General features: G+C 45.0%; 1 protein-coding gene and 1 long non-coding RNA gene across 2 annotated transcripts in view; one reads left to right on the top strand and one right to left on the bottom strand.

Moving 5' to 3' along the window:
* The first annotated feature begins 1,692 nt into the window (after nucleotides 1–1,692).
* On the top strand, nucleotides 1,693–5,305 carry LOC308471255. The gene is made up of 2 exons (XR_013982846.1): nucleotides 1,693–2,002; nucleotides 3,225–5,305. It is a non-coding gene; the product is annotated as an uncharacterized lncRNA (long non-coding RNA).
* Nucleotides 5,306–5,726: 421 nt separating this feature from the next.
* Nucleotides 5,727–25,833, bottom strand: part of LOC308470849 (uncharacterized protein) — a 44,115-nt gene continuing 24,008 nt past the window's right edge. The window contains exons 4-9 of the mRNA XM_080994401.1: nucleotides 23,714–23,809; nucleotides 17,273–17,440; nucleotides 15,876–16,001; nucleotides 13,492–13,712; nucleotides 12,269–12,324; nucleotides 5,727–11,276 (exon numbers count right to left, since the gene is read on the bottom strand). Of these exons, the coding sequence (XP_080850527.1) occupies nucleotides 8,719–11,276; nucleotides 12,269–12,324; nucleotides 13,492–13,712; nucleotides 15,876–16,001; nucleotides 17,273–17,440; nucleotides 23,714–23,809 (3,225 nt within the window). The 3' untranslated portion in view covers nucleotides 5,727–8,718. The remainder of the gene's footprint in view (nucleotides 11,277–12,268; nucleotides 12,325–13,491; nucleotides 13,713–15,875; nucleotides 16,002–17,272; nucleotides 17,441–23,713; nucleotides 23,810–25,833) is intronic.

The following is a 25,833-nucleotide window of genomic DNA, read 5'->3' as shown; positions in this document are numbered from 1 at the left end:
AGGCTGAGGTGTATGGCAGGGTGGGTGAGGAGAGGACTGGCACACTTTATACAGTGGTACCTCGGGTTAATTTGTTCTGGAGGTCTGTACTTAACCTGAAACTGTTCTTAACCTGAAGCACCACTTTAGCTAATGGGGCCTCCTTCTGTTGCTGTGCCGCCGCTACACGATTTCTGTTCTCATCCTGAAACAAAGTTCTTAACCCGAGGTACTATTTCTGGGTTAGCAGAGTCTGTAACCTGAAGCGTATACAACCTGAAGCGTATGTAACCCGAGGTACCACTGTATAACGTGCGGTGTGTGTGAACCTTTGGTAAAGGGAGCAGTAAGCGGTTGCTTCAATGAGCACAGACTCCTCCTCTGCCCTTCCTTCTAATATTTTCTGTGTATGCTAGCATGACAAAGCTCCCCCAACTCTACAACCATTAAAGATGCAAAAGTTTGCCCTCTTTTGTACCCAGAATCCCTACTGTGTACCCCTCTGGACTTAGTTGTGTACAGCAGTGGGTAAACAAGCCAGGCAGAGGGAGCCCAGGAGAAATTTTTTCTGCTGACTGAAGAAGTGTCCAGACATCCACATTTTTTAATTTTATGAAGGAGTAGGGTGGTCTAAACCACAGAGCCTAGGGCTTGCCAATCAGAAGGTCGGCGGTTCGAATTCCCGTGACTGGTTCCTGTTGCTCGGTCCCAGCTCCTGCCAACCTAGCAGTTCGAAAGCATGTCAAAGTGCAAGTAGATAACTCTGGTGGGAAGGTAAACGGCGTTTCCGTGCACTGTTCTGGTTAGCCAGAAGCGGCTTAGTCATGCTGGCCACATGACCCGGAAGCTGTACGCCGGCTCCCTCGGCCAATAAAGCGAGATGAGCGACGCAACCCCAGAGTCATTCACGACTGGACCTAACAGTCAGGGGTCCCTTTACCTTTATCTTTAGGGTGGTCTTCTTCCTCGCAATATTCTTCAAGGGAAATATGAGCCCATAGGCTCCCCCCTTTGTTTGATCCACCTACTCTTGCATAACGAATGAATGAATGAATGAATGAATGAATGAATGAATGAAAAGTGTGTTGAAGGGAGACATTCTCAGCTGGGCCTCACCACCCTTTCATTCATCTTTTGGCCAGGCTAGAATCATCTGTGCGCACACACACACACATGCACAAATACTCCATTCAAATCGGGCACATAGCAATAGGGAAGGCTTTTTAAAGAGACCCATACTGGCTTCCTGATGAAAATCACCCCTCTTCCTCAAGCTGCTATTTGCATTAGTAGGGAGAATGTATGGATGCAATTTTGGGATTGGGCTATTTATGTGTGATGCTCTTATTATGCATTCCACCTAGGGTGCTTCTGGACAAGTATTTATTATGGGACGGGTGCTCCTTATGTCCACATTATTTTTTTGCAACATTTATACATTGTTGGCTTCAAAGTGCTGAACAGTAAAAGATAAAGGGACCCCTGACCATTAGGTTCAGTCGTGACCAACTCTGGGGTTGCGGCCCTCATCTCGCTTTATTGGCCGAGGGAGCCGGCGTAAAGCTGGTCATGTGGCCAGCATGACTAAGCCGCTTCTGGCGAACTAGAGCAGCGCACGGAAACGCCGTTTACCTTCCCGCCGGAGCGGTACCTAGTTATCTACTTGCACTTTGAATGTGCTTCCAAACTGCTAGGTTGGCAGGAGCAGGGACTGAACAATGGGAGCTCACCCCGTTGTGGGGATTCGAACCACCGACCTTCTGATCGGCAAGTCCTAGGCTCTGTGGTTTAACCCACAGCGCCACCCACGTGAACAGTACCCACCCTTTAATTTAGATTTTCCCTTTCTGGGGAAAATTCACTACATTTCAGTTTTACTTAAAAACCCCCAGCCCCCATTGCCAATGAACCATTTGTGATATTTCAGCAGCTTGCCTGCATTATTCAACTTCCATCCAGAAACATCCACGTTCAGCTGGCCTAGAAACAGATAGATTGTAACTCTGTCAAGAGGGCTCTTAGGGTAAGGGAAAAGCCTGTATTCAATTATCTCTCTCTTTTGTGTGCAAGACCCTTCCCCTTGTGTACAGGCCAGACTACCCAGGGGTAGAGGGGCACTTTTGATCCCACCACAACTGCTACCTCCAGGCATAATGCTTTATTTTTTCATAGAAGTAAATGGTACCCATTCTATTGGAGGAAAATAAAGGGATATAGCTAAGTCAATGTTTGGTGGGATCCGCTGGATGACTGAGGCTCCCCTCAGTCAACTATTGTTACCCATGCACTAGCCTCTCTCAAACTTGGTTCCCCAGATGTTGTTGGGCTACTACTCCCATCATCCCTGGTGACTGGTCCTGGCAGCTAAGGATGATGGGAGTTGTAGTCCAACAGCATCTGGGGACCCAAGTTTGAGAAAGGCTGCCATATACGTTACTCCTTACAGATCAGTGGCAACTATGGATTTATGTAAGGGGCAGAATTGAGTGTGCTTGTGAGTATGTTTAAACCTGTCCCTTTCTCCATCATCTGATGTCCCCAGTATCAATTTAGGGTAATTTCACTGCTCATCTAAACAACACAATTGTTTCTACATTTGCTGCTCTCCATCTACGTACCCAGTGCGTTTCCGAGCACAATTCAAAGTGTTGGTGTTGACCTTTAAAGCCTTAAACGGCCTCGGCCCAGTATACCTGAAGGAGCGTCTCCACCCCCATCGTTCTGCCCGGACACTGAGGTCCAGCGCTGAGGGCCTTCTGGCAGTTCCCTCATTGCGAGAAGCAAAGCTACAGGGAACCAGGCAGAGGGCCTTCTCGGTATTGGTGCCCGCCCTGTGGAACGCCCTCCCATCAGATGTCAAAGCGATAAACAACTACCTGACATTCAGAAGACATTTTAAGGCAGCCCTGGTTAGGGAAGTTTTTAATGTGTGACATTTTAGTGTATTTTTGGTCTCTGTGGAAGCCACCCAGAGTGGCTGGGGAAACCTAGCCAGATGGGCGGGGTACAAATAATAAATTATTATTATTATTATTATTATTATTATTATTATTATTATCTGCCGGTTTAAAAAACCCTGATGTTTGCTATGAAGTACCAGCAATATTTTACCTCCTTTCTTGAACAACAGAAAGTTCCTGTCCCGCAAGAAGATGGCCCAAATCTCAAACAAAAAATAGATAATTAAAGGTCTAGGTGTCCTCCTGTCTATGTATGTGAACTACTGCCCGGCTCTCTTCCAAAAGGGGCTACAAGATCTCTTCCCAGAATGCTTCAGGGCAGCAGCTCAGGCTCACTTACCTTCCCTGAACAGAATGCAAACCATCCAGGGCTGGCTCAAAACTTTCCCCATAGTGGCTTGAAGCATGAAGGCAATTCTTTGGTGAGTCACTTCTGGAGAGCCTCTTATTGCTGTTTTGACGCACCTTGTTTGCCTCGCTATTTCCATTTGGAAATACTCCTATCACAATGTTAATCTGTCAAAAGTTGTTTGCCCTGCAGACGAGTATCTGCATTTTATGGTGACTAAGAATACACATTGCGGTCGAATAACTAAAGCCTGATCCTTGGATGATGATGTTTGTTTTCTAAAGACAGCCAAAAACTTGACATTTTGACTTTTCTCAGTTTACGTGGGATGAACTAGGAAAGCAAGGGAATGAGATGTTTTGCTTGCTACTGCCATGGAGAAACTATTGAACAGGCAAAATGGCCATTATTATGCAGGGTGGTTAAATATGCACAACGGAAGGGTTTCCGTTTAGCAAGGACTCCTGGAAGTTTATAGTGTTCTGTGTGGATATTCATTCTGCATCCCAGGAACATCACTGCCAGAGAGAGTCGACCACCCTGTGTCAGGAATCGGTGGAAGGGCTGTAGGTCAAATAGTAGAGCATATCCTTTGAATGCAGAAAGTCTCAATTTTAATCCTCACCACCTCCAGGTATGGCTGGGAGTGTTCCTGGCCTGAAACCCTGCCTGTTAACCGGAGACAGTACAGTGGTACCTCGGGTTAAGTACTTAATTTGTTCTGGAGGTCCGTACTTAACCTGAAACTGTTCTTAACCTGAAGCACCACTTTAGCTAATGGGGCCTCCCGCTGCCACCGCGCCGCTGGAGCACGATTTCTGTTCTCATCCTGAAGCAAAGTACTTAACCCGAGGTAATATTTCTGGGTTAATGGAGTCTGTAACCTGAAGCGTCTGTAACCTGAAGCATATGTAACCCGAGGTACCACTGTACATGGACCAATGGGCTGACTTCCAATTCAGCGTAAGGAATCTTCCTATGTTCCTAAGAGGATGGCAGCACCCCTCCCCCCCCCCCTGCACTCCATAGGAGTGAATAGAATTGTATATGGGAAGTAGTAACATTTTTTTCCACCTCAGTGGATTGAACTGTCAGGGGGTAAATTATATCCTAAATACAATAAAAAGGTAGAGGGCAGTGCCATGGACAGAAACGCCCATTGGGTGTCCTGTTGTGTAGATGCCTGATTATCGTCTTCCAAAGCAACTACAGTGGTACCTCGGGTTACATATGCTTCAGGTTACATACGCTTCAGGTTACAGACTCCGCTAACCCAGAAATAGTACCTCAGGTTAAGAACTTTGCTTCAGGATGAGAACAGAAATCATGCTCTGGCAGCGCGGCAGTAGCAGGAGGCCCCATTAGCTAAAGTGGTGCTTCAGGTTAAGAACAGTTTCAGGTTAAGAACGGACCTCTGGAACAAATTAAGTACTTAACCTGAGGTACCACTGTACTCTATTCTGAACTTAAAAATGGAAAGCGTAATGCTGGTGGTTAACAAAAGAGGTTTAAAGACTCTCTCAAGGCAAATCTAAAAAAAATGTAGTATAAACACCAACAACTGGGAAACACTGGCCTGTGAGTGCTCCAATGGGAGAATAGCCTTTACCAAAGATATCATGGGCTTTGAAGATGCTTGAAGTCAGGACGAAAGGGAGAAACATGCTAAGTGGAAGGCATGCTTGGCAAACCCTCACCGTGATCAACTCCTGCCCAGAAACCTCCTGTGACAGGACGTGTGGATCCAGAATTGGCCTCCATAGTCACTTACGGACTCACTGTTAAAACTGTGTTTATGGAAGACAATCTTACTCGGCTATGAGGGATCGCCAAAGAAGAAGAAGATATTGAACACACATTTTGAATTTTGTGCATTTTAGCAAAAGTACCGTGTGGTGATATTGTGCTGCCTTGCCCATGCTTCTTATCCTTGCTTTCACCCTTTGATAACTGGCTAGGAAGCTAGGACTTTTATGTGGACTTTATATGGTGTCTAGAAATTTGATTGTAATAAATAGAGTAATAAATATAATTCAAGTAGGTGAGGATCACAAGCCTCAGTAACTTATATTAGTTCCTTCCAGAGAAGTAGGCATGTCATCTTTTCAGAGTCTTATGCAGAGTCTTGTATATTGTCTTCTGTGGAACACACACACTTTATATGACCCTCCCTAATTTTAAAGTATCTGTTTTTTTCTTTAAAAAATTAAAAAGGGGACATTTGGCAAACCCAACACACAAGGATCTTTTGTATTAGGTAGTGCTGAAGTACTTTGTGAGCTGAACATAAAAGCTTAATGGTAACTTGCTTTAGATATCCAAAGTGTGGGTTCTATGGAGCAGTCAGTGGGCCTGGAATTTTGCTGCTGAAATGTAAGAGCAGATGTTTGGTATAGGAATCAGGTGTTTTTCGAGGAATGAATGACACTTCTTATACCTTGTTTTTAAATAGCTCAGTACTTTTATTAACACAGCCATGTTTTAATACAACGCAACAGAAATAAACAAAGAGGATCTTTTCTTCAACAGCATCATGCAACCTTATGGACCAGGCTTCCCAAGTAACTAATACCTTGCCCACAGAAATTTGCACAAGTTAGAACAAAGTCAAAGAATCAGAAATCTCATCTGCTTTAAGTTGCCATCTGGTTATTGTGATGGTTCTCGAACTTAGTGGTGATGAAGAGAGACCCAGTTTAAAATTTTGATAAACCCAAATCTGGCTGTGTTACCTTTAGATGAACAGATTTCACTGCACGGGTCAGTGGCTGTGAAATTTTAACTCCCTAGTCTCCAGCCTAGTGTGCTTTAAAAACTGCCCAGCACTGGAGCTCAACATCCTCGTTTTAGTAAGCTGTTGCATCTATCCAACTCCTCTTAGAGCAGAAAATATGCAACGTATGTATTAACTATGTTTCCCTTCCGCAACATGGTGTGAGATTGGTGTCTTCACTGACCTAGAAATTTTCCATTGGGGAAAATCAATTGTGGTCTCATTGGCCTGTTCACCTATATATTCCCATTATGGGCTGTGGCACAAAGCCTATCAAGATCCAATACCAATAAGGTTGCAGGAGTGCAGGTTGATGGCAAAGTTTGACCCCAATGTGTAGAAATGCTCCCCTATAGGTTATATATTTAGTTGCAAACAAAGGAAAAACTAAGCATTAAGTTAAGAAGAACCAAAATAAGTTATACAAATATATGAGTAATGCTAATGGTATCATCTCAGCAAATACTAATAAATATCCTACGAGAATAGCACCTAACCTCAGATCTGCTATTTGTCTTTAACTTTAACAGCTGACTTCCATATGCAATGTGTACACCTGCAGCAAAACCCTCACCTGAGAAATAGGCCAATACAATTCAGGGCTCATGTCCTTGACCTGTGATCAAGGCAAACTTGAAAGGTCCCATTTTCTCTTTCTTTGGAGAAAATCCTCACTTCACATTCCACAGTCAGTCCCCTGCCTTCTCTCTCTCTCTCTCTCCCTCTCTCTCCCTCTCCCCCCCCCCCAGTAACTTTCCACATTGTTCTCAGTTTTCTTGTCATTACTCTTCTGAGTTAGTAATCACTGCCTAAATATTTTCCTCCTTGACCAACTAGGCTTAACTATCATGTGCATATTGTTTTTAATTTGTTTGGGTTTTTTCTTTTTCTTTTTTTAAAAAAGAATATATTCTTCTCTATTTGCAAGTGCAATCTTATGTATGCCTACTCATGAGTAAGTCCCACTGGGTCTTACTGCCAGGTAAGGATGCACAGGGTTCCAGGCTTAGTTATGATCAGTTTCCATCACTTTGTCTAATCCATAAGCAGAAATAGAGGGGCAATGGAATGGCGCCATTGTAGCAGCAGCGCAGCTGAAGTACACAATGAGGCTTAAGTTAATTGCTCAGTCTCTAATCACTGGACTCCACAGTCCCTGGATCTGAGTACACATGTTCAGCTCTACAACTTGCTGATACAGAAAAGAAACACTACACCAACACCTATCTATAGTCATTACACCAACACCTATCTAAGCTTATATGAACATGCAAAGTTCTGCCCACCTACCTACTCCATAGTTCCCTGAATCTACAACATGCTGCATGTGACTATGTTTGGGTAGGCAGTTAGCCCAGAATTTATGCTAAAAATCACTGAGGTGCACTTACTTTTTATCTGGCTCTTATGGTGCTCTCTCAAAGCAAATACAAACGGGAAATTCCTTACCAGCTACAGTGGTACCTCGGGTTACAAACACCTCTGGTTACAGACTCCGCTAACCTGGAAGTAGTACCTCGGGTTAAGAACTTTGCCCCAGGATGAGAACATAAATCACGTGCCGGCGGTGCGGTGGCAACTGGAGGCCCCATTAGCTAAAGTGGTACCTCAGGTTAAGAACGGTTTCAGGTTAAGAACGGACCTCCGGAACGAATTAAGTTCATAACCAGAGGTACCACTGTCTTCCTAATGGTAGCATGGTTACAAACACTAATTTTGCATCATTTAGCATCTATTTTGCACCAGGAGTTTCGTGGCATCTAACCTGGAGATTGTATATGCTCACATTCTGCTTCAGGAGCATAAGGGAATAAGAGTTTGTGCTATTGTCTCATGCAACTGGCAGGTACTCTGAAGAACTGGGATGGAAGAACTAAATTCTACATCTGTTATAGACCGGGTCTTGTCCAGATGGGGACAAGTTAAGACCCCATGTGACATGTGCTTATCTGTATGCAAGAGTCTTGGAATAGCTCACAAGCAAAAAAAACTTTGGCAGCTGAAGTATATGAAGTGTAGCATGGGCCTATTAAAAAAGCAAGTGTTTAACACAGTTTTAGCAAGACGAGGCCCAACCATGACCTGACTTGTGAGATACATATTTTAGTTTGCCAGAGCCTTCTGAGGAACTGGGGGGGAAATGCTCTGCCTTTAAGAATCCTGCAGATAAACTCAAAATGGTGTCCCTAAAAGCAGCCAGAAGAGGAGCAGTGAAATGTCCCCACTGGTTGCATTTCACACACACACACACAAATCCCTTGCTGAGCACCACTTGTATTTCAAAAAGCCCAGAAATAATTTAATCTACATATTAATTTTTTTGAGTATAAGTAAAAGAAAGAAGGTAGAAAGGGCACTGTTTATAATACAAGTCAAAAGACGATCCTGTTGGCTTCTAGGTTCTTCTAATAGGTAATGCTGATATTATAACTCCAATACTAGTTTTCCCTCACCACAGAGAATACTACTCTGTGAACTTGACCCCCACAAACCCTAAGAGACAAGGTCGTTGCCACCTGTAGGAGTCCGATTTCCAACTGTTAACCTCAGTAATTTAAGGCTTAATGTGGATTTCCATCTGTGGACCATGAGTCAATGGATGGAATGAGGCTTCTAGAAGAAGGTATCTGGATCCCAGTCATGTGCTCCTAGGACACTTACTCCATAGAGCCAGACTCAACATAGTAGCATATTTCACCAGCTGGAAGGTGGTGGTGCTCATCAGTGCTAAATTCATAGACCATACAGACAGGGATTCCAATTGCTGGCTCATCACTCTGGGATCTGGAAAGGCCTCTCTCCACCAAAGGTCCACTCTCTGGGAAGCCTTCATGTCCACCACTGTGGCTTATGCACAGGTTATCTACTAGGGCCTCTTCACTTCTGCTGCTGTAGCTTCTAGAGAGACCAACTTCTGGCACATTTTCTTTTTCAGAGCTGTGGCTTCGAGACAGACTGCTTTCTGGAGCATCTTCGCTTTCAGTTCTGGACAAATTAGGGGGTGAAATAACTGCACATCTATAGCTGTAGCTTCTAGAAACTGTGCCCTCTGGGATATTTTCAGTTTCCTTGCTGCTGCTTCTAGATAGACTAGCCTCTGAGGCGCCTCTGCTAACTTCACTGGAGCTTCTATAAAAATCAGCTGGTTTAAAGCTCCCACTTTCTCCACTGTGGCTTCTAGAAAAGCTTGGCTCTATAGCATCTCCACTTCTTCTGTGAATCCAAATAGGAGTAGATGTCTCCACAGGGCTTCCACTCTCGCCGCTGTGACTTCTAGCAAAACTATCGCCTTTGGCTTCTGTACTTCTACAAAGACCAGACTCTAAGATAACGTTATGGGCCTCACTATAACTGTGATCATCTACCAACCTTCCACTTCTATCGCTATGACTTTCTTTGCTTTCACTGCTGTGGTCTCTTGAAAGGCCACCACCTACAAATCTTCCACTGTTGCTGCTTTGGCTTCTGGAAAGACTACCCTCTGAGGTGCCTCTGCCTCCACTGCTATGACTTCCAGAAGCACTACGTTCTATAAAGGTTGCATTAGTACCACTGGAGCATCTAGAAAGGTTGCCCTCTTGTCTACCTTCAGTGCGGGCTCTAGTAAAGACAGTGTCTGCAAAGCCTCCACTTCTGCTTCTAAAAGAACCACCCTGTGAGCCATCTCTGCTGGCCTGGCTGCTGCTTCTAGAAACTCCACCAACTGGAATGCCACCATCTTCAGCGCTGTTGGTTCTGGAAACCACAGACTCAGCAGAGCCGTCATGGGCTTCCTTTTCATCACTGTAGCTTCTAGAAGGGCTGTTAACCGAGATGTAGCTGCTTGCCCCACTATGACTTCTAGATATGCTACCCACCGGGACTCCACTATCTTCAGCACTGTTGGTTCTAGAAACAGTAGGCTCAGCATATCCTTCACTTCCACGGCTAACATCACTCTCGTTTCTAGAAAGGCTACCACCAGAGGCATAGCTGCTTGCCCTGCTATTGCTTCTAGATATGCCACCCACTGGGACTCCACCATCTTCAGCACTGTTGGTTCTAGAAACAATAGGCTCAGCATACCCTTCACTTCCATGGCTAACATCACTCTCGTTTCTAGAAAGGCTACCACCAGAGGCATAGCTGCTTGCCCGGCTATTGCTTCTAGATACTCCACCCACTGGGACTCCACCATCTTCAGCACTGTTGGTTCTAGAAACAATAGGCTCAGCATACCCTTCACTTCCATGGCTAACATCACTCTCGTTTCTAGAAAGGCTACCACCAGAGGCATAGCTGCTTGCCTTGCTATTGCTTCTAGATACACCACCCACTGGGACTCCACCATCTTCAGCACTGTTGGTTCTAGAAACAATAGGCTCAGCATACCCTTCACTTCCATGGCTACTATCATTCTGGATTCTAGAAAGGCTACCACCAGAGGCATAACTGCTTGCCCTGCTATTGTTTCTAGATATGCCACCCACTGGGACCCCACCGTCTTCAGCACTGTTCATTCTGTAAACACTAGGCTCAACACATGCTTCACTTCCATAGTTTCCATGGATTTCATTTTCATTACTTTCGCTTCTAGAAAGGCCACCTTCCACATAGGATGCACTGGTACCACTATAGCTTCTAGAAAGGCTGCCCCCTGAGACACCTTCACTCTCACCACTATGAGTTCTAGCAAAAACTTTATCTGCTAAGTCTCCACTTCTGCTGCTTTGGCTTCTAGAATAGTTGTCCGCTTGGACACCTTCACTTGCGCCACTGTCGGTTCTAGCGAATACACTGTCAGTCAAACCAACACTTCTGTTGCTTTGGCTTCTAGAGAGGTTGCCTTCTAGGTTATCTCCACTCCTGTTACTGTGACTTCTATAACTCCCACTTCCATGACCTTGACTTCTAGAAACACTGCTATTCATGGTGTCTTCAATGTCTGCAAAATTTCCACTTCTGCTACTGCTTCTAGAAGTACTACTCTCCAAGGTACCTTTGCGGATACTGCTATGACTTCTTGAAGCCTCTGAGATACCCTCTGAAGGACCTCCACTTCTATTGCTATGGCTTCTAGAGAAATCATCATTGGAAAACCCTCTGCTTCCACCACTGTGACTTCTAGAAAGTCCACTTTCCAAACTGCTTCTGCTACGGTTCATGTTATCTGTTGAAACTTCATTTGCTATGCTTGCCGCATGTGAGGTGGTTGTGATGTTGGTGTTTGATGAAGCTGTGAAGGAAAAACAGAGAGGATGGTTGCAGTTTTGGGAGGTTTCTCTTATACTTTTACTGTAAAGGTAAAGGGACCCCTGACAGTTAAGTCCGGTCATGAACAACTCTGGAGGTCCGGTGCTCATCTTGCTTTACAAGCCGAGAGAGCCGGCGTTTGCCTGCTCCACAGGCAGTTTTTCCGGGTCAGGTGGCCAGCAGGACTAAGCCACTTCTGGTGCAATGGAACACCGACACAAGAGCAGCACATGGAAACGCCGTTTACCTTCCCGCCGGAGCGGTACCTATTTATCTACTTGCACATTTTGGCGTGCTTTCAAACTGCTAGGTTGGCAGGAGCAGGGACTGATCAATGGGAGCTCACCCCGTCACGGGAATTTGAACCGCCAACCTTTTGATCGGCAAGCCCAAGGCTCAGTGGTTTAGACCACAGCACCACTTACGTCCCCGCACTTTTACTGTAGTGTTTCTCATTTTGAAGGACATTCCACTTACGTATTTGAGTCTAAAGCATCCCTCTAGTGCTGGCTCCAGGCTTTTTATTTTTGGGGGGAGGGTGCTTGGGCAAGAAGACCTTAGTAGGACCTCCCTGAGTGGGCTCACCACCTCCTTGTTACTGTCCCCACTTTCTTAACTGCTGTTCTTTTTCCATTTGGGCCCAGTCTAATCACCCACTCAGGTGGAGAGAGCAAGGCAACTGGAGGGTGCTGCTCTATCTGCTCTGTCTTGTCAATAATTGCATGCATCTAGAGGGCAGGTAAACAAGCAGTGACAGCGAGCGGGAGGAGCAACAGGGCCTGAATGCCTTAGGTGTTGATAGTGGGCCTCCTGCAAGGACCTGGACCTTGGGCAGGTGCCCAAAGTCCTTCTTGCTGCTTCTTCTTAGCTCAATCTCCTTTTCAGCTTTTAGAAAGACTTGGTCAAATGTAGGATGCTATTCAGAATAATGAGCATAGCTGATAATCAATCAAACAACAACAAAAATAAACTTACAGTGCTTTGGCATGGAGTAGATTCTGCTAATGACAGCAGGCTGTGGGGACTCCATGCTGTGAAGGGAAAAGGTAATGAGGTAAGCTACAGAAGAAGAAAAACATCTAAAGAAGTAGAGTTCAACAGTTTGGTTAAAAAGTCTGGGATGTGAATAGGAGTCATCATTGCTACATGTGTAGAATGCTGGTGGATTAGGAACCCTCAGAGTTCCAAACACTTAGAAGCTTGCTTCATATGTTACTCATGTGAAGGGGCTTCAGGTGTACAAGGTCTGCAAAGTTGGCCCGCCCTTAAGGTCATCCAGTACCTACACTGGGCCCCCAGTGTTCATGCATTGAGCAAGGATATCTGATAGGTGAAGCCTGCTCAATCAGGGTTCCAAGCCAGATAAAGGTCTACACAAGTAGGCTTCATCTTGACACTTGGAAGTTGAGTAAGGAAGAGATATAATATCAGGGTTGGGGGCATCAGCACAGCCCCAGTGCCCTGCAGCAAAGATACACATCCCTCCATATGGTTAATGCATCTCTTCTCTGTGTGTTGGAATTAATCTCTGAACCAGGTCTTGGATTTGGTTTGATGTTTTACAACATACTTTTTCAGAGGTATGACTTTAGGTAAGTAGCCCAGCATTGCTGGATCTCAGACCAGGATGTCTGTCGTGTGCCAGAAACTGGAACCTATTATCTAAGCCCCTTAGCTCCTTAGGGGTGGCGGGGTGGCATTTAATTAAGGTTTACTCAAAGCAGACCCATTGAAATTAAGGGAATGAACTTAGTCATTTTTTTTTTTCCATTTCAGTGGGCCCATTCTGAATGCCACCCCTAGGCAAAAGCTACATAAAAATATTAAAAATAATAATAATAAATAATAATAAATAATAATAAATAAAATAATAAAAAAATAATAATGAAATTAATAATAATAATAATAATAATAATAATAATAATAATAAAAGCTACAAACTCCAGGTCAAGGAAAGCGTAGAACCTTCCTGCACTTTCCCGGGAGTGCAGCTGTAGACATTTCTTGATTGTTTCCCTTCTTGAAAAACATCAAGCATGAAATGTCCTAAGATGTCAAACAGCTGAATATACAAATACCATCTGCAGGCAGGACATTCAGTCTCAAAGTTCCCAGAGGGCAATTTTGAACAGAAATGGTTTTCAGCTCTGGCCTCTGTTCAAATCACACACATAGTGGCTTCCAGTCAGTTTACACACCTGATTTCTTCCCCTTCCATCAGCTTCCGGTAGGTAAGAATCTCTATGTCCAGGGCCAGCTTGATATTCATCAGCTCTTGATACTCCTTGACAAGCTGAGCCAAGTCCTGCCTGGCATTGTGAAGAGCCTCCTCCAACTTAGCCAGTTTGGCTTTGGCATCATTGAGTGCAGATTCACCTTGCGCTCCAACCTCTTTGATGTTTTCCTCGAGACGCAGGCACTAGAATGAACAGAAGGCAACATGGAAGGTGATGAATGAGGGCACATGGCTTGGGAGTGCTCCATGCTCTCCTCTTGCTCACTGCCTTCCATTTGACCCAAGTGAAATGCTGAATGGGTCACTCACAGGTATGTTCTCTCTGGAGATGGGCACTCCCAGGGGATGTTAGGTCCCTTGCAAGACTAGGGTCTGAAGTTACAACACTTCCCGTGAGAGGGATGGAGAGATAGAGAAGGGTGGGAAGAGAGGGACTGCTCTACCACTTGAAGTATTCTGTCAGTAACAAATCATGCTGTGAAATTTGAGAACAACCACTCCCAAACCATGCTGGAAAAGCAACAATATTGAGTTCCAGATAAACTGTTCATTCAGCATTCAGCCTGGCTTGCTTGCCCAGAGTTTCTGTGGAGGTTAGACTGTAGCTAGACTTTATTGAGCATTCATCCTCATTTGCGTGAGGGTTTGTTTGCATGCCATCCATTAATGATGCATTCATACCACGCTTTTCAACGTATTTCTCCTGCTGCTTTCCTAACGGCAAAAAACATTCCTGGTTGTTTTTAGTGAATTTGTTGCACCAGGGTGACAGAGCGCTTGAAACTACCTTAATTGCACAAACCTAAATTTCAAGGTATGCACTTGAATCCCTCCAGCAATAGAGAGACAGTCTGGAGACACCCATATATAAGTTCATCTATTAACAATAACAAATTCGTCAGGCTCTGGGTCCCTCCAGACTGCCAGTATTTTGCAGGAGGGATTCAAGTACATACCAGAACTTTGGGTTTATGCATTTAAAGTGGATTAAAGGTCTCTGTCACCCTGTCACAACAAACCCACTTTGGAAAAACTTCAGAGTTTAATAAGGTTAGAAAGTAATGGAGAGATGCATTGAAATGTGTGAGGTGAAGGAATGACTAACAGGAAGAAGAGTAAACAAGAAAATTAAGGCAAATGCAGGGTGAATCCTCATAAGCGTGTAATTGCCTGCAAACTAATTAGAATGAATGCTTAATAAAGACCGAATATAGTCTAACCACTGTGTAAACTTTGTGCATGCAGATCAGAATGCTGAATAAATGGATCGTCAGGAAGAGCCTGCTTGCAATAAATCAGATATGCGAAGTAGGTTAACAAAACATAGCAGGCAAAATGCTGTCCTTTGATCCTATTGTAACTAATTTTACTAATGTTCCTCCACACCACACACTTTCCCCACATTCCTGTAGTGCAGGGGTGTCCCGTCCTGTTTCGCCACCTGAGGCAACCAGGAAGGTGAAACACAATTGCCACTATCCCCTCTCCCACCAAAGCTTCACTTCCTGGGGTCACACAGCTGTGGCTTTCATCAAGATCTCGCAAGAAGCCCACAATATCTTGCTGGAACCTGGAAGCCACAGCTGCTTCCCCTTGTGGCAGTGGGAGCTGGAGGTGTCCCCCACCTTGGGAGAAGTAGCAGTGAGATCTTGCAATAACCACCACTGCTTCTCCTTGCTTCTCTGGCAGTGGTAGAGGTGGGTGGGATGCCCTGCAGGGGTGCCTCCCCTGTGGATTCCATAGCCCAAGGCAACTGCCTTGGTCTACCTCAGGGGCAGGCCGGTCCTGCTGTAGTGTATTAGTTAGTTAAGGCCAGGAATGGGGAATAATGTTTAAGCCAGGGAATCCAGATACTGTTGGATTTCAACTCCCATCAGCCCTAGCCATCAAGGCCAATGGTCAAGGGACGGTGGGAGTTCTTGGCCAATAACACCAGGAAGATCACAGTTCCTCATCCTTGGCTCAGCTTTTGAGAAGCCTTGGATTGAACCAGGGACATTCTGTATATAAAAGATGTGCTCTAAGCTATGGCCCCTCTAGCATGAATACTGCCAAGACCACACCCATTTTGCCTGCTGTCTTTCTTCATAGTTGCTGTAACATTCAGCTGTTCATATTGCATCAATTTCATCATGAATGTGGACAGGTCAAGCACTGCAGCCATATATACACCTAATTAGAATATAATATTAGAATAGCAAAAAGCATACACTTTTACAAAGTGTGTGGTGTGTGTGTGTGTGTGTGTGTTGAGTACAACATCTCTGTGAAATCTTGATTTGGCATATGTCTTGGGTTTCCCCCCTCTCATTCTTGTTTTCCCGCCTCCCACCAGCCACATCTTACTTGGCTTTTCAAGGACACGATGCAGGACCTCATTTTCTGGATCTGTATGTTTAACTCGGCAATCACCCTCCGGTCTTGAAGCAGATGGTCACCATACTTAGCAGATAGCACCTCTCTTTCATTCAGCTGGAGGAGAAAATGTAAATATATTACCCTCCTGTTAACAAAGCAACGCATGGGCACCAAGTAAGAGGATCAAGGAATGGAGGGGCCATAAACAAGACACCTTTCTGAGAAAACCTGCAACAATGATTGTACTCATTACCGCTGGGACTTTCCGTGTAAAACTTCCTTCCTTTCTAAGAACTCTTGAGCCCCGGAGATTAGCACACACATATAGAATTACCCTTTTGACCAAAGTGGCAGCATCTAATCCTTCCCAACTGAATGATAAATCTGTTTTCTTCTTGTACATCCCCTTTCCCATTATTCATTCCTTATTTTCTTCCCCTTTCCTTGCTGCTTCAGCATGCTTGATCTGGGTATCACCATTCATGCCAAATTCCTGAGGTCTGTTTACTTCCTTCCCATCACTGGGAGATGGCAATCAATTCTGCCCACCAAGGACGAATCAGGTCTACCCCTTTCCATTTATCTGTTGTTGCTACTTGTCCTATCCGTATATTTTTGCAAGCTATGCAGTGCCATGGTGGAAGCAGGCAGCTGTCATTTTCCTAAGTGCGGGGCATATACTAAAAGAATAGCCCTGTCCATGGGCTATTCGGGTTGTGATTCAAACGGCCTAAATTCATGCTACTTTTCCAGGTTTTTAAGAAACATACTATATATGCATGTTTTACGAAGAGAGAAATATAGTCAGGCCAGCTGTAAAGCATCCAGCAAATTCCTCTGTGGGTTAATATTTCAGAGCAGATAATCATTTTGTGGGAATTAGACTAAAATCCCCCACTCTCTGGTCTACATCAGATATGTATGTATTAGTAGTAGAAGAGGAGGAGTTTGGATTTGATATCCCTCTTTATCACTACCCGAAGGAGTCTCAAAGCGGCTAACATTCTCCTTTCCCTTCCTCCCCCACAACAAACACTCTGTGAGGTGAGTGGGGCTGAGAGACTTCAAAGAAGTGTGACTGCCCCAAGGTCACCCAGCAGCTGCATGTGGAGGAGTGGAGACGCAAACCCGGTTCACCAGATTACGAGTCTACCGCTCTTTACCACTACACCACACCAGCTCTCAGACTATCCCATCTCCACACATTAGTCTGGGAGGTGCAGATCAGGTTGGTTCATATTCAGTTCTTCACCCATCCATTTCTGCATTCTCTCTTTGAGCAGCTCTGGCATTTTAAGCCCTCCACCTTTGCTGTGTCTTTCCATTAGGACTGGCGTCACCATCAAGGGCTTGGGGGCAGTTCTCATTGACAAGCAGGTGTGTACCTTGCTTCGCGTGAGTGCCTCTAATTCTTCCCAGCTCCTGATAGCCAGGTCTTCATACTGAGCTCTCACATCCTCCACGATCCGGTGAGGGTCAGGGTTGTATCGGTTGTTATCAATTCCCACCACGACAGAGATGTCCTTGATTTGTGACATCACCTCTTCAAGTTCCTAGGTACAGCAGAAAGAAGACCGGGCTTGAGTTGTTGCCATGCATATGCAAGGTCATGTAATTACCGCTCGCAACAAAGGACTGGAAGCTCAGCTGTGCATGGATATAAGATTAGTTAACATTACTTATCACTTTTTGATATTCAAAACTTTTCACCGACATTATCTTAGCATAAGATAACCTTAGCACAATGCCCAGAGAGACGGCAAAGGAGGTCACAGCTTTGCATAAAATGTGCAGACACACATTATATGTGCAGAAGCAAGTTTAGAAATTAAGACTATAATTTAAACAGAAATATGATACATCTTACCACAGTGAGGAAGATGGTGTAAGGTGGAAAATATGTCCCTACACCTCAGTAATCCCTGCAACAACTCTACAAGGCAGGTTAGTATCATACCACCCCCATTGGTCCATCTTGCTCAGAAATGTCTATGCTAACCAGCATCAGCACACTGGGGTGTCAAGAAGGGGTGTTTCCTGTTGGGAGATAACGCCGAGGCCTTGTGCCTTTCCCCAATGCAGTGTCGCCCAGGATTCTTCACTCCGGTCTCCCGTCACACTGATGCGACCCAAAGCCTCCTGGGACATGAGCACATGACCAGCAGAGTCCAAAATAGAAGTGTTAGCCTTGAGGTGTAACATCTAATCCTTATTTAGTGTAATGAAATCAAACATAACAGTACAAACAGTATAAAATAAACATGGCTCCTCTTTCTCTCTTCCTCAGAGAGATCGCTGAAACAAAACATCGCTGTGAGAGAACAGTGGGAAGTAGGGAGCTAACAGCGTATCTCCCTTTCAGCTTATACAGTGGTGCCTCGCAAGACGAAATTAATTCGTTCCGCGAGTTTTGTCGTCTTGCGGTTTTTTTCGTCTTGCGAAGCACGGTGTCGGGAAAGTTTTGGAAAAGCTTCAAAAATCACCAAAGTCTTCAAAAACCTCAAAAAAGGCTACCACACCGCGTTCTATGAGTTGCTCCTCGAAGTCAAGTCGCAACTGTATTAACGGTGTTAAGAAAAAGGAAACAAACTTGCAAGACGTTTCCGTCTTGCGAAGCAAGCCCATAGGGAAAATCGTCTTGCGAAGCAGCTAAAAAAACCAAAAACCCTTTCGTCTAGCGAGTTTTTCGTCTTGCGAGGCATTCGTCTTGCGGGGCACCACTGTATAGCTCTAACACTCAGCAGCTGAAATGCATTACATACAGACATGTGATCCAACAATCCTATAACTGCAGCGTAGGGAGGGGTGAAATCCTAACATCCCATCTGGAAATGAACCCGAGACCTTTTGCATGAAAAAATGAGCTCTGCCCATGAGCTATTCCCTATTTCCACCTAGATCCAAAACCTACCTACCTTCCTTCCTTCCTTCCTTCCTTCCTTCCTTCCTTCCATCCATCCATCCATCCTTCCTTCCTCCTTTTCTCCCTCCCTCCCTCCCTTCCCTTTTTCTTTCCTTCTCTCTCTCTCTCTCTCTCTCTCTCTCTCTCTCTCCCTCTCTCCCTCTCTCTCACATGTAGCAGCTCCCTGACCTCTGGCACATACCCATAGGATGACTGATGCTGTCATGATACAGAGGAAGGGTGCCCGGACTGCACCTAATAAAGACGGGATTCAGCTCAGTAACTCTCAAAGGCATCATAATCCCAGAAAGCAAACCACACACACATGCCTGCGTGGCTGAAGGGCAGGCAAGATCTAACTTGAAGGATTCCGAAGCCAGAACACTTTGGGTGTTTTTGTCCAGCTTCCTCCTCCTCCAACCTATGCCTTTCTCCAAACAACCTTGGTTTGTGACAGCCAATCTCCATTAGGCAAATGGCTTAACTCCACCAGTCTCAGCCCTTTTGTTTGTCCTCACTTTTATGGGGAGTTTATAACTGTTTCCACATGGAGGGTTGCAGTTTTGCTTGCCCTGACTCTTGCCTCACTGGGAAGGAACAAAGGCAGAGGCTGGAATCCACGGTTTGCCCACTTGTAGCAAAAAGCTGCTTGCCACCAAGCAGAGTTCTCAAATTACTGTCTCTTCCATATATACCTATTTCCTGAGAAAAGTAAACAAGAATTTTTGCACACCCCTCATCTTCATTTTAAAAGGAACTAAAGCCTAGAGGTATAGATGCAGAGAGAAGTATGTGTGCACAGTTCTGAAGCATTCACAGAAGAATGGCTACACCCAGGATATGTTAACTCTATAGCAATTAAGGCTAGCAGCTTTGGGGAGGGGCCAAGAGGCAGAGTCATGGCAGAAGGCAGAGCCAGGCAGATGGCTTTGTGATGAGCCATTAAAGGTAAAGGTAAAGGGACCCCTGACCATTAGGTCCAGTCGTGACCGACTCTGGGGTTGCGGCGCTCATCTCACTTTATTGGCCGAGGGAGCTGGCGTACAGCTTCCGGGTCATGTGGCCAGCATGACTAAGCCGCTTCTGGCGAACCAGAGCAGCGCACGGAAATGCCGTTTACCTTCCCGCCAGAGCGATACCTATTTATCTATTTGTACTTTGACGTGCTTTCGAACTGCTAGGTTGGCAGGAGCAGGGACTGAGCAACGGGAGCTCACCCCGTCGTGGGGATTTGAACCACCAACCTTCTGATCGGCAAGTCCTAGGCTCTGTGGTTTAACCCACATTGCCACCCGCATCCCTTGAGCCGTTAGCCACTTCATTAATTTTATCTTTAAGGTAGTTGATTTTGCTGCTAAAGACCAACAGGGCTCCCCCTCTGTAAATGCATGAACTCTGACAAAGTGAAGGCTGAACAGAATATCCAGTTTTCAAGACACGTAGCTGAAGGTTCTGTTTAAAGATTGGGAGGGGCAAAAGGCTATCAGAACACAATATATAAACATATATGAGCAAATCATGCAGACATGTGTGCACATTTTTATTTATATACACCACCCTCTGATAAAATATCAGGGCAGTGTACACTCTTTAAACCCCATTAAAACATCAGATAACAATAATTAAAATGACTGGCTACTCAACAAAAATTTAAACAACTGCACTTGCTTGACCCTTTTCATTCATACCCTGTTTTTCATGGCCCAGAATCTTCAATCTAGATACTTGAAGCACAAACAATGCCACCTTGATACCATTTCCCCTAATACATGCATATATATATATGGTAGACACTGTTTGGTTAGATAACTGTATCACAAAATTTGGATAACTGCAAATGCTGAAAGATAGCTGTATTTTGGTTTGCATCAGTGGGGTGCGGTCAGTGGACTAGGGGAACTACGCTAGAGCCCTAAATGTTCCCCTGGTGCCTTCTTCCCAAAGCCTAGGAAGCTCACACACGTGACGTCACCCCCCCCCCATCACCCTCACAAGCTGGCGCCTCTGGCCCTAACTGTTCCCCTAGGAAAAATTTCACCGCAGGCCATCGATTTGCATATTGGTCTGGGAAGTGCAAATTTGGTAGATTTGCCTATAGAATGAACTGAATGGAATTTCTCTCCCACCTCAAGTGCTATGATATGTTTAGAAAAGTTATTTCCATAATGTTGGACAGAGAAACAGAAGAAAGGCTTGTGCAAAATTAACCAATAACCGTGAAACAGAAAATACTAAAGGGAAGTGGACTGGGACACACCCAGTACTGGATTTATGTATAAGCTAAACAGCCTATAGCTTAGGGCACTGGCGGAGGAAGAGGAGTGAGGGGGGAATGCAGCGCCCCCGGCAGCGTGATCCCAGTGGGGTGCCATCGCAGCTGCCTCCCGCTAATGCTGGGTGCCACGCCCATTTGGGTAGCACGCCATGCCTTGGGACACATGCCAGCCGCGCCCCCATCTGCTCTCCGCCCTCCGGCCTCAGAACATGAAGCTCTGCCACTGGCTTAGGGTCCCACTCTCTTGGGGGCCCCAAAAAAATTTAAAGGAAAAACACACACCTGGATGTACATTTCCAAAATATAAGATAAAAAACAAATAAAATAAAACCCACATACAGCAACGGTGTTTTGTTTTGTGTAGACTCCTATGATGTAAGTAATGGGCCCTGCCTGCTAGCATGCTTCCCAAAATATCATTGGTTTGCTCATTTCTATATCAATTACTTTGATAAAATACATATTTTGGTATGTGCAAATGGCTTTAGAAACCTATTAGGTCCGTAAATTACCATATAGCATACATTCAACACAAAAAACAGCGGCAATTTGTTGTTGACAAAGGACAGCTGGGCATATGAAGGGCCCCATTACCTTCAGTAGCTTAGGGCCTCATCAAACCTAAATCTGGCCCTGGAGACATCCGTACATTCCTACTCCTAACACTGCTGCAGTCTAGGCTTGGTTATAACTCTGACTTCTGTCTTCATGCAGAACAGAGATGGGGCTGTTTGCATTTAAAATGTCTAGGTTTCAGTGCCATGTAAAGCTGGCCATAATTTTTTACTAAATTTGTATGCCACCCTCCATCTGTAGATCTCACAGCGGTTTTATGAATGAAGCAGGTCAAACAACTGTGCACATATGTGTTCACATATTGCTTCTGACAGCCTTTTGTCCCTCCCAGTGTGTACCCAGCAGAATATTCAGCTATGTGTCTTGGACACCGGAAATCCTATTCAGCCTCTACTTTGTCTTCTGAATTTTTGTCCTAGACATTTTCAAACTTACTTCGGTAACCTTAAGGTCTAGTAACCTGCTTGAAATAAGTAAAGCATCCTGAAGCTGAGGATCTGAGGGTGCTAAAATGTGTATGGTGAAATCTAAGGGAAAAGCAGGTGGGCTTTGGGTAGGGGAATCCACTGCTGCTGTTATGATCTCTTACTGCTGGTGACATTTGCATTTGTATATGGAAACTTCTGTGGGCTCTCTGCCTACCAAGACTGCTTGTGAAATAGAAAGTAGGGAGGAAAAGGACCAGAGGCACAGGAAGGTACAAGACAACCATGGAAAGAGCCTAAGAAAAGTAATCTCTGCCAGTCCTAGCAACCATTACGGTCTTTACCTTCTGGCTGAAGCAACCAATGCACAAGAAAAATGGAAGCAAAGGAGACATGGTGACAAACTAGCTCTACTTTAATTAAAAGGCCACTCCATTAATGTAATAACCTTGGAGTCATTTTATGCTGATCGCTGGAGCGCTGTCTGTGAAATGGGAGCAATAAATGGGAGTTCTAAACCTCATTGTGCATGATAAAGCTCAGGAAAGCTTTGAAACACCTCTTCCTTAATTTGTTTGGCATCAGAGAAAGCAGGGAAGGTCAAGTGACTTGAAGTGAGCCTGATTTCAAGAGAGAGCACAGCAAAGGCACTATATCTGGCACAGATAGAAGGTGGTAGATGGGGTCGGAGTGATTGCAGAAAAGCTTGGTTTAAGAAAGAGGTATTGGAGCAGGATTACAAGAACAAAACACAAATGGGTTGACAAATGAGAGTGAGAAAGATTGTCCTCAACAGAATGGGCTTTCCAAAGCAACTGGCAAGGCTGGGCCAGTCTCCACAACGGAGAGGAACTGTCATGCGAGATTGAGCCAAGCAGTTCATCAGACTCTCCTTGCGGACAGCATATCTTGAATTCCTAAGGAAAACTCACCGTCTGATTATGTATCTAGGCCAAATGCAATGAGGGCAATGTGGGCAGGAGAGTGAGTGCTGCTGGGGAATTCCTTCCTGAAGCAGCTGAAGATGTTTGTGTCTCAAACAAGTAGGGCTGTCATTGCACCCTGGTTGCAGATCCTGTGCCTGGGGGAGATTAGAGGTCTTGCTTCTCAGCTTGGGTCATAACTGGTGTAATATGTTTTGGAAGGGTCACAGCTACATGCTCTATGCATTTTGTCAAAGTAAATAAACCCTGATTTTTTTTTTTAAATTATAATTTGCAGTTGTCTTCTTAATTTGTCTCTGGCCATCATTGAAGCTACTGTGCTGTTGTTGTTGTTTTGCAAAAAGAGTTTGCCTTGTCTTGCAAGGCTGTTCTTAAGGGATCAGCCTTGGCTGAGAAAGTGTCACTTGGTGTGCTCTGACGCCTCAGACAGTGTTTTTGTAAGATCAAATTGCACGGTTCCCACCAATTATTATGTGGCAGCATTGTTCGCTTTGCACTGATTTTGTATGGAGAATGAGCTGTAACCCACAGGTGTCTCTGTGTTTTGTTTAAAAACTGAACAAGCACTAAGGAGAACCTTCACTGAATTAGGAACATACAGAAAACTGAATTCTCTCTGGAAATTCACCATAGACCAACAGCCCAATCTTTACGCAAGCAAAACACACCTGTAGCCCACCTTGCTCTTTCATGCTTCCTCTTACCTGTTCATAGATATTTTTCATCAACTCTGCTACAGCAAGAAGTCCACTCAGTTTCGCTTCAAGTTCAGTTTTGTGCAGGAAGCCGTTGTCCAGATCCTGTGTAGAACAGCAAGAGAAGAAGAGTTTGTGTTTTTTCATTTGAGTTGGAACTTTTGACCAAAAGTTACGAGTGCCGCAACATATTGTTGAGGAGGGGAGAAGTACCCTCTGCTGACCAATGCTTAGATGCTCTCTAAACATTCCCACCATAACTCTGACCTTCCCCATTCAGAGCCACAGGGATTGAATAATCATACACTGATTCTCCTACTTCCATATGTGCAGTTACAAAATGCAAGCTGCTTAAAAACACCCATGTCAAGAGTGGTTTTAAAAAAACCTTCTGCTTTTCAGGAACACTTTCCATGTTGACTTCTTTGTTAATGAACGCTCTTACACATTTACTACTGCATCTCCAGGCAGTACAGATTATTCTGGGGCATGCTCAATTTGTATAAGGTGATGGCAAGCATATTCAATCTCACTGCTGCCACATTTCAGCTGCGTCCAACACTCACCCAGCCTTCTTCTGAAGCTGCACGTTGCTATGGAAGATCACAACATGTGTACAATCTACTTTCCAGGTTTGCTTTTCCTCCTCCACCTATCTTCTTGTTGGAAAACTTTTCGGAAGCTTTTGAGGAGGCCACCCAAATGCTGTTGGACCACAACCCCCATCATCCCTGATCATTAACCATGTTGAATGGGGCTGATGGGAGTTGGAGTCCAACGGCATCCAGAGGGCCACAGGTTCCATATCCCTACTTTAGAGGAACTCCAAATTTCCTGTTTGGAAACCAAAATCACAGATTGAGGGAGTTCTGGTATGTGTACCTGCTCTCATTTAGGTTTGGGTTATACACTTCCCTTTTCGCTCCATGTCCCAAAATATATGTAAGATTTTATCACTGCTTTAGGGTTGCATCCAACAAAGTTGTTCCATTTGTACAAGGGCTTCTGCAACAAACTTCCCTTCCCTCTCCTTTTCCTCATGCTGCCATTTGCTCTGGAGAGTTAGGGGCATGCACACCAACTCCTGGGACGCGGGTGGCGCTGTGGTCTAAACCACAGAGTCTAGGGCTTGCTGATTGGAAGGTTGGCGGTTCGAATCCCTGTGATGGGGTGAGCTCCCGTTGCTCGGTCCCTGCTCCTGCCAACCTAGCTGTTCGAAAGCACATCAAAATGCAAGTAGATAAATAGGTACCACACCGGCGGGAAGGTAAACAGCATTTTTGTGAGCTGCTCTGGTTTCGCCAGAAGTGGCTTAGGCATGCTGGCCACATGTCCTGGAAAAACTGCGGACAAACGCCTGCTCCCTCGGCCAGTAAAACGAGATGAGCGTCACAACCCCAGAGTCGTCTGCGACTGGACCTAATGGTCGGGGTCCCTTCACCTTTACCTTTACACCAACTCCTAGGGGCTAAGGCAGTCCCCCCCCCCAATGTATTTTTGATGAGACCAGACCCCCTCAATGTTTAGAGGACGTTCGGCTCTGCCCCCGGCCCTCAGGACATCACACATGTGACATCAGGATGTCGATCCGGCCACTCAATCAACTTGCAAAGATGGTGACTCTGGTTAGGGGGAACCTCATAAACAGATTTGAGAGGGATGGGGGGGGAGAGGGAGGGAAAGTTTTGTTGCACAAGGAGAAGCCCTTGCCCAAATGGTATGACATTGCTGCATATAACTCTTCATTCTGTTGGAAATTAGGTGGCTCACAGAAGGAAGGAAGTTGGGCTGGTCCACAAATTACTCTTTGAATTAGAAGAAAAAATTAGGCTGTTGAATGGCACCAGCAGAGTAAACAGAAAGGTAGTTGCAAGCTGGTTTCAATGCAGGATGAACACATGTAAAAGGAATTCGTAATTCATAGCAGCAGCAGTATATCACAGGGAATATTTTTTGACGCCCAGCTTTGTTTCGTACTTAAAGGTCCCCATAGCAATCACCTTCAATGAACATTCAAGGCTGTCCATCAAGAGGTGGAGTGAGGCAACTTAGAAGTAACACAAGAGCATCGTTATGCCTTAAGAACAGGAAAGGCTGGAAATTTCTGTTTGCACTTAAAACATCATGGA

Source organism: Podarcis pityusensis, assembly GCF_964106645.2.
Source record: "Podarcis pityusensis genome assembly, chromosome: 2".
Classification (NCBI taxonomy): Eukaryota; Metazoa; Chordata; class Lepidosauria; order Squamata; family Lacertidae; genus Podarcis; species Podarcis pityusensis.
Note: the sequence above shows the minus strand (reverse complement) of the source record. Positions and strands in the feature narration are given on the sequence as shown.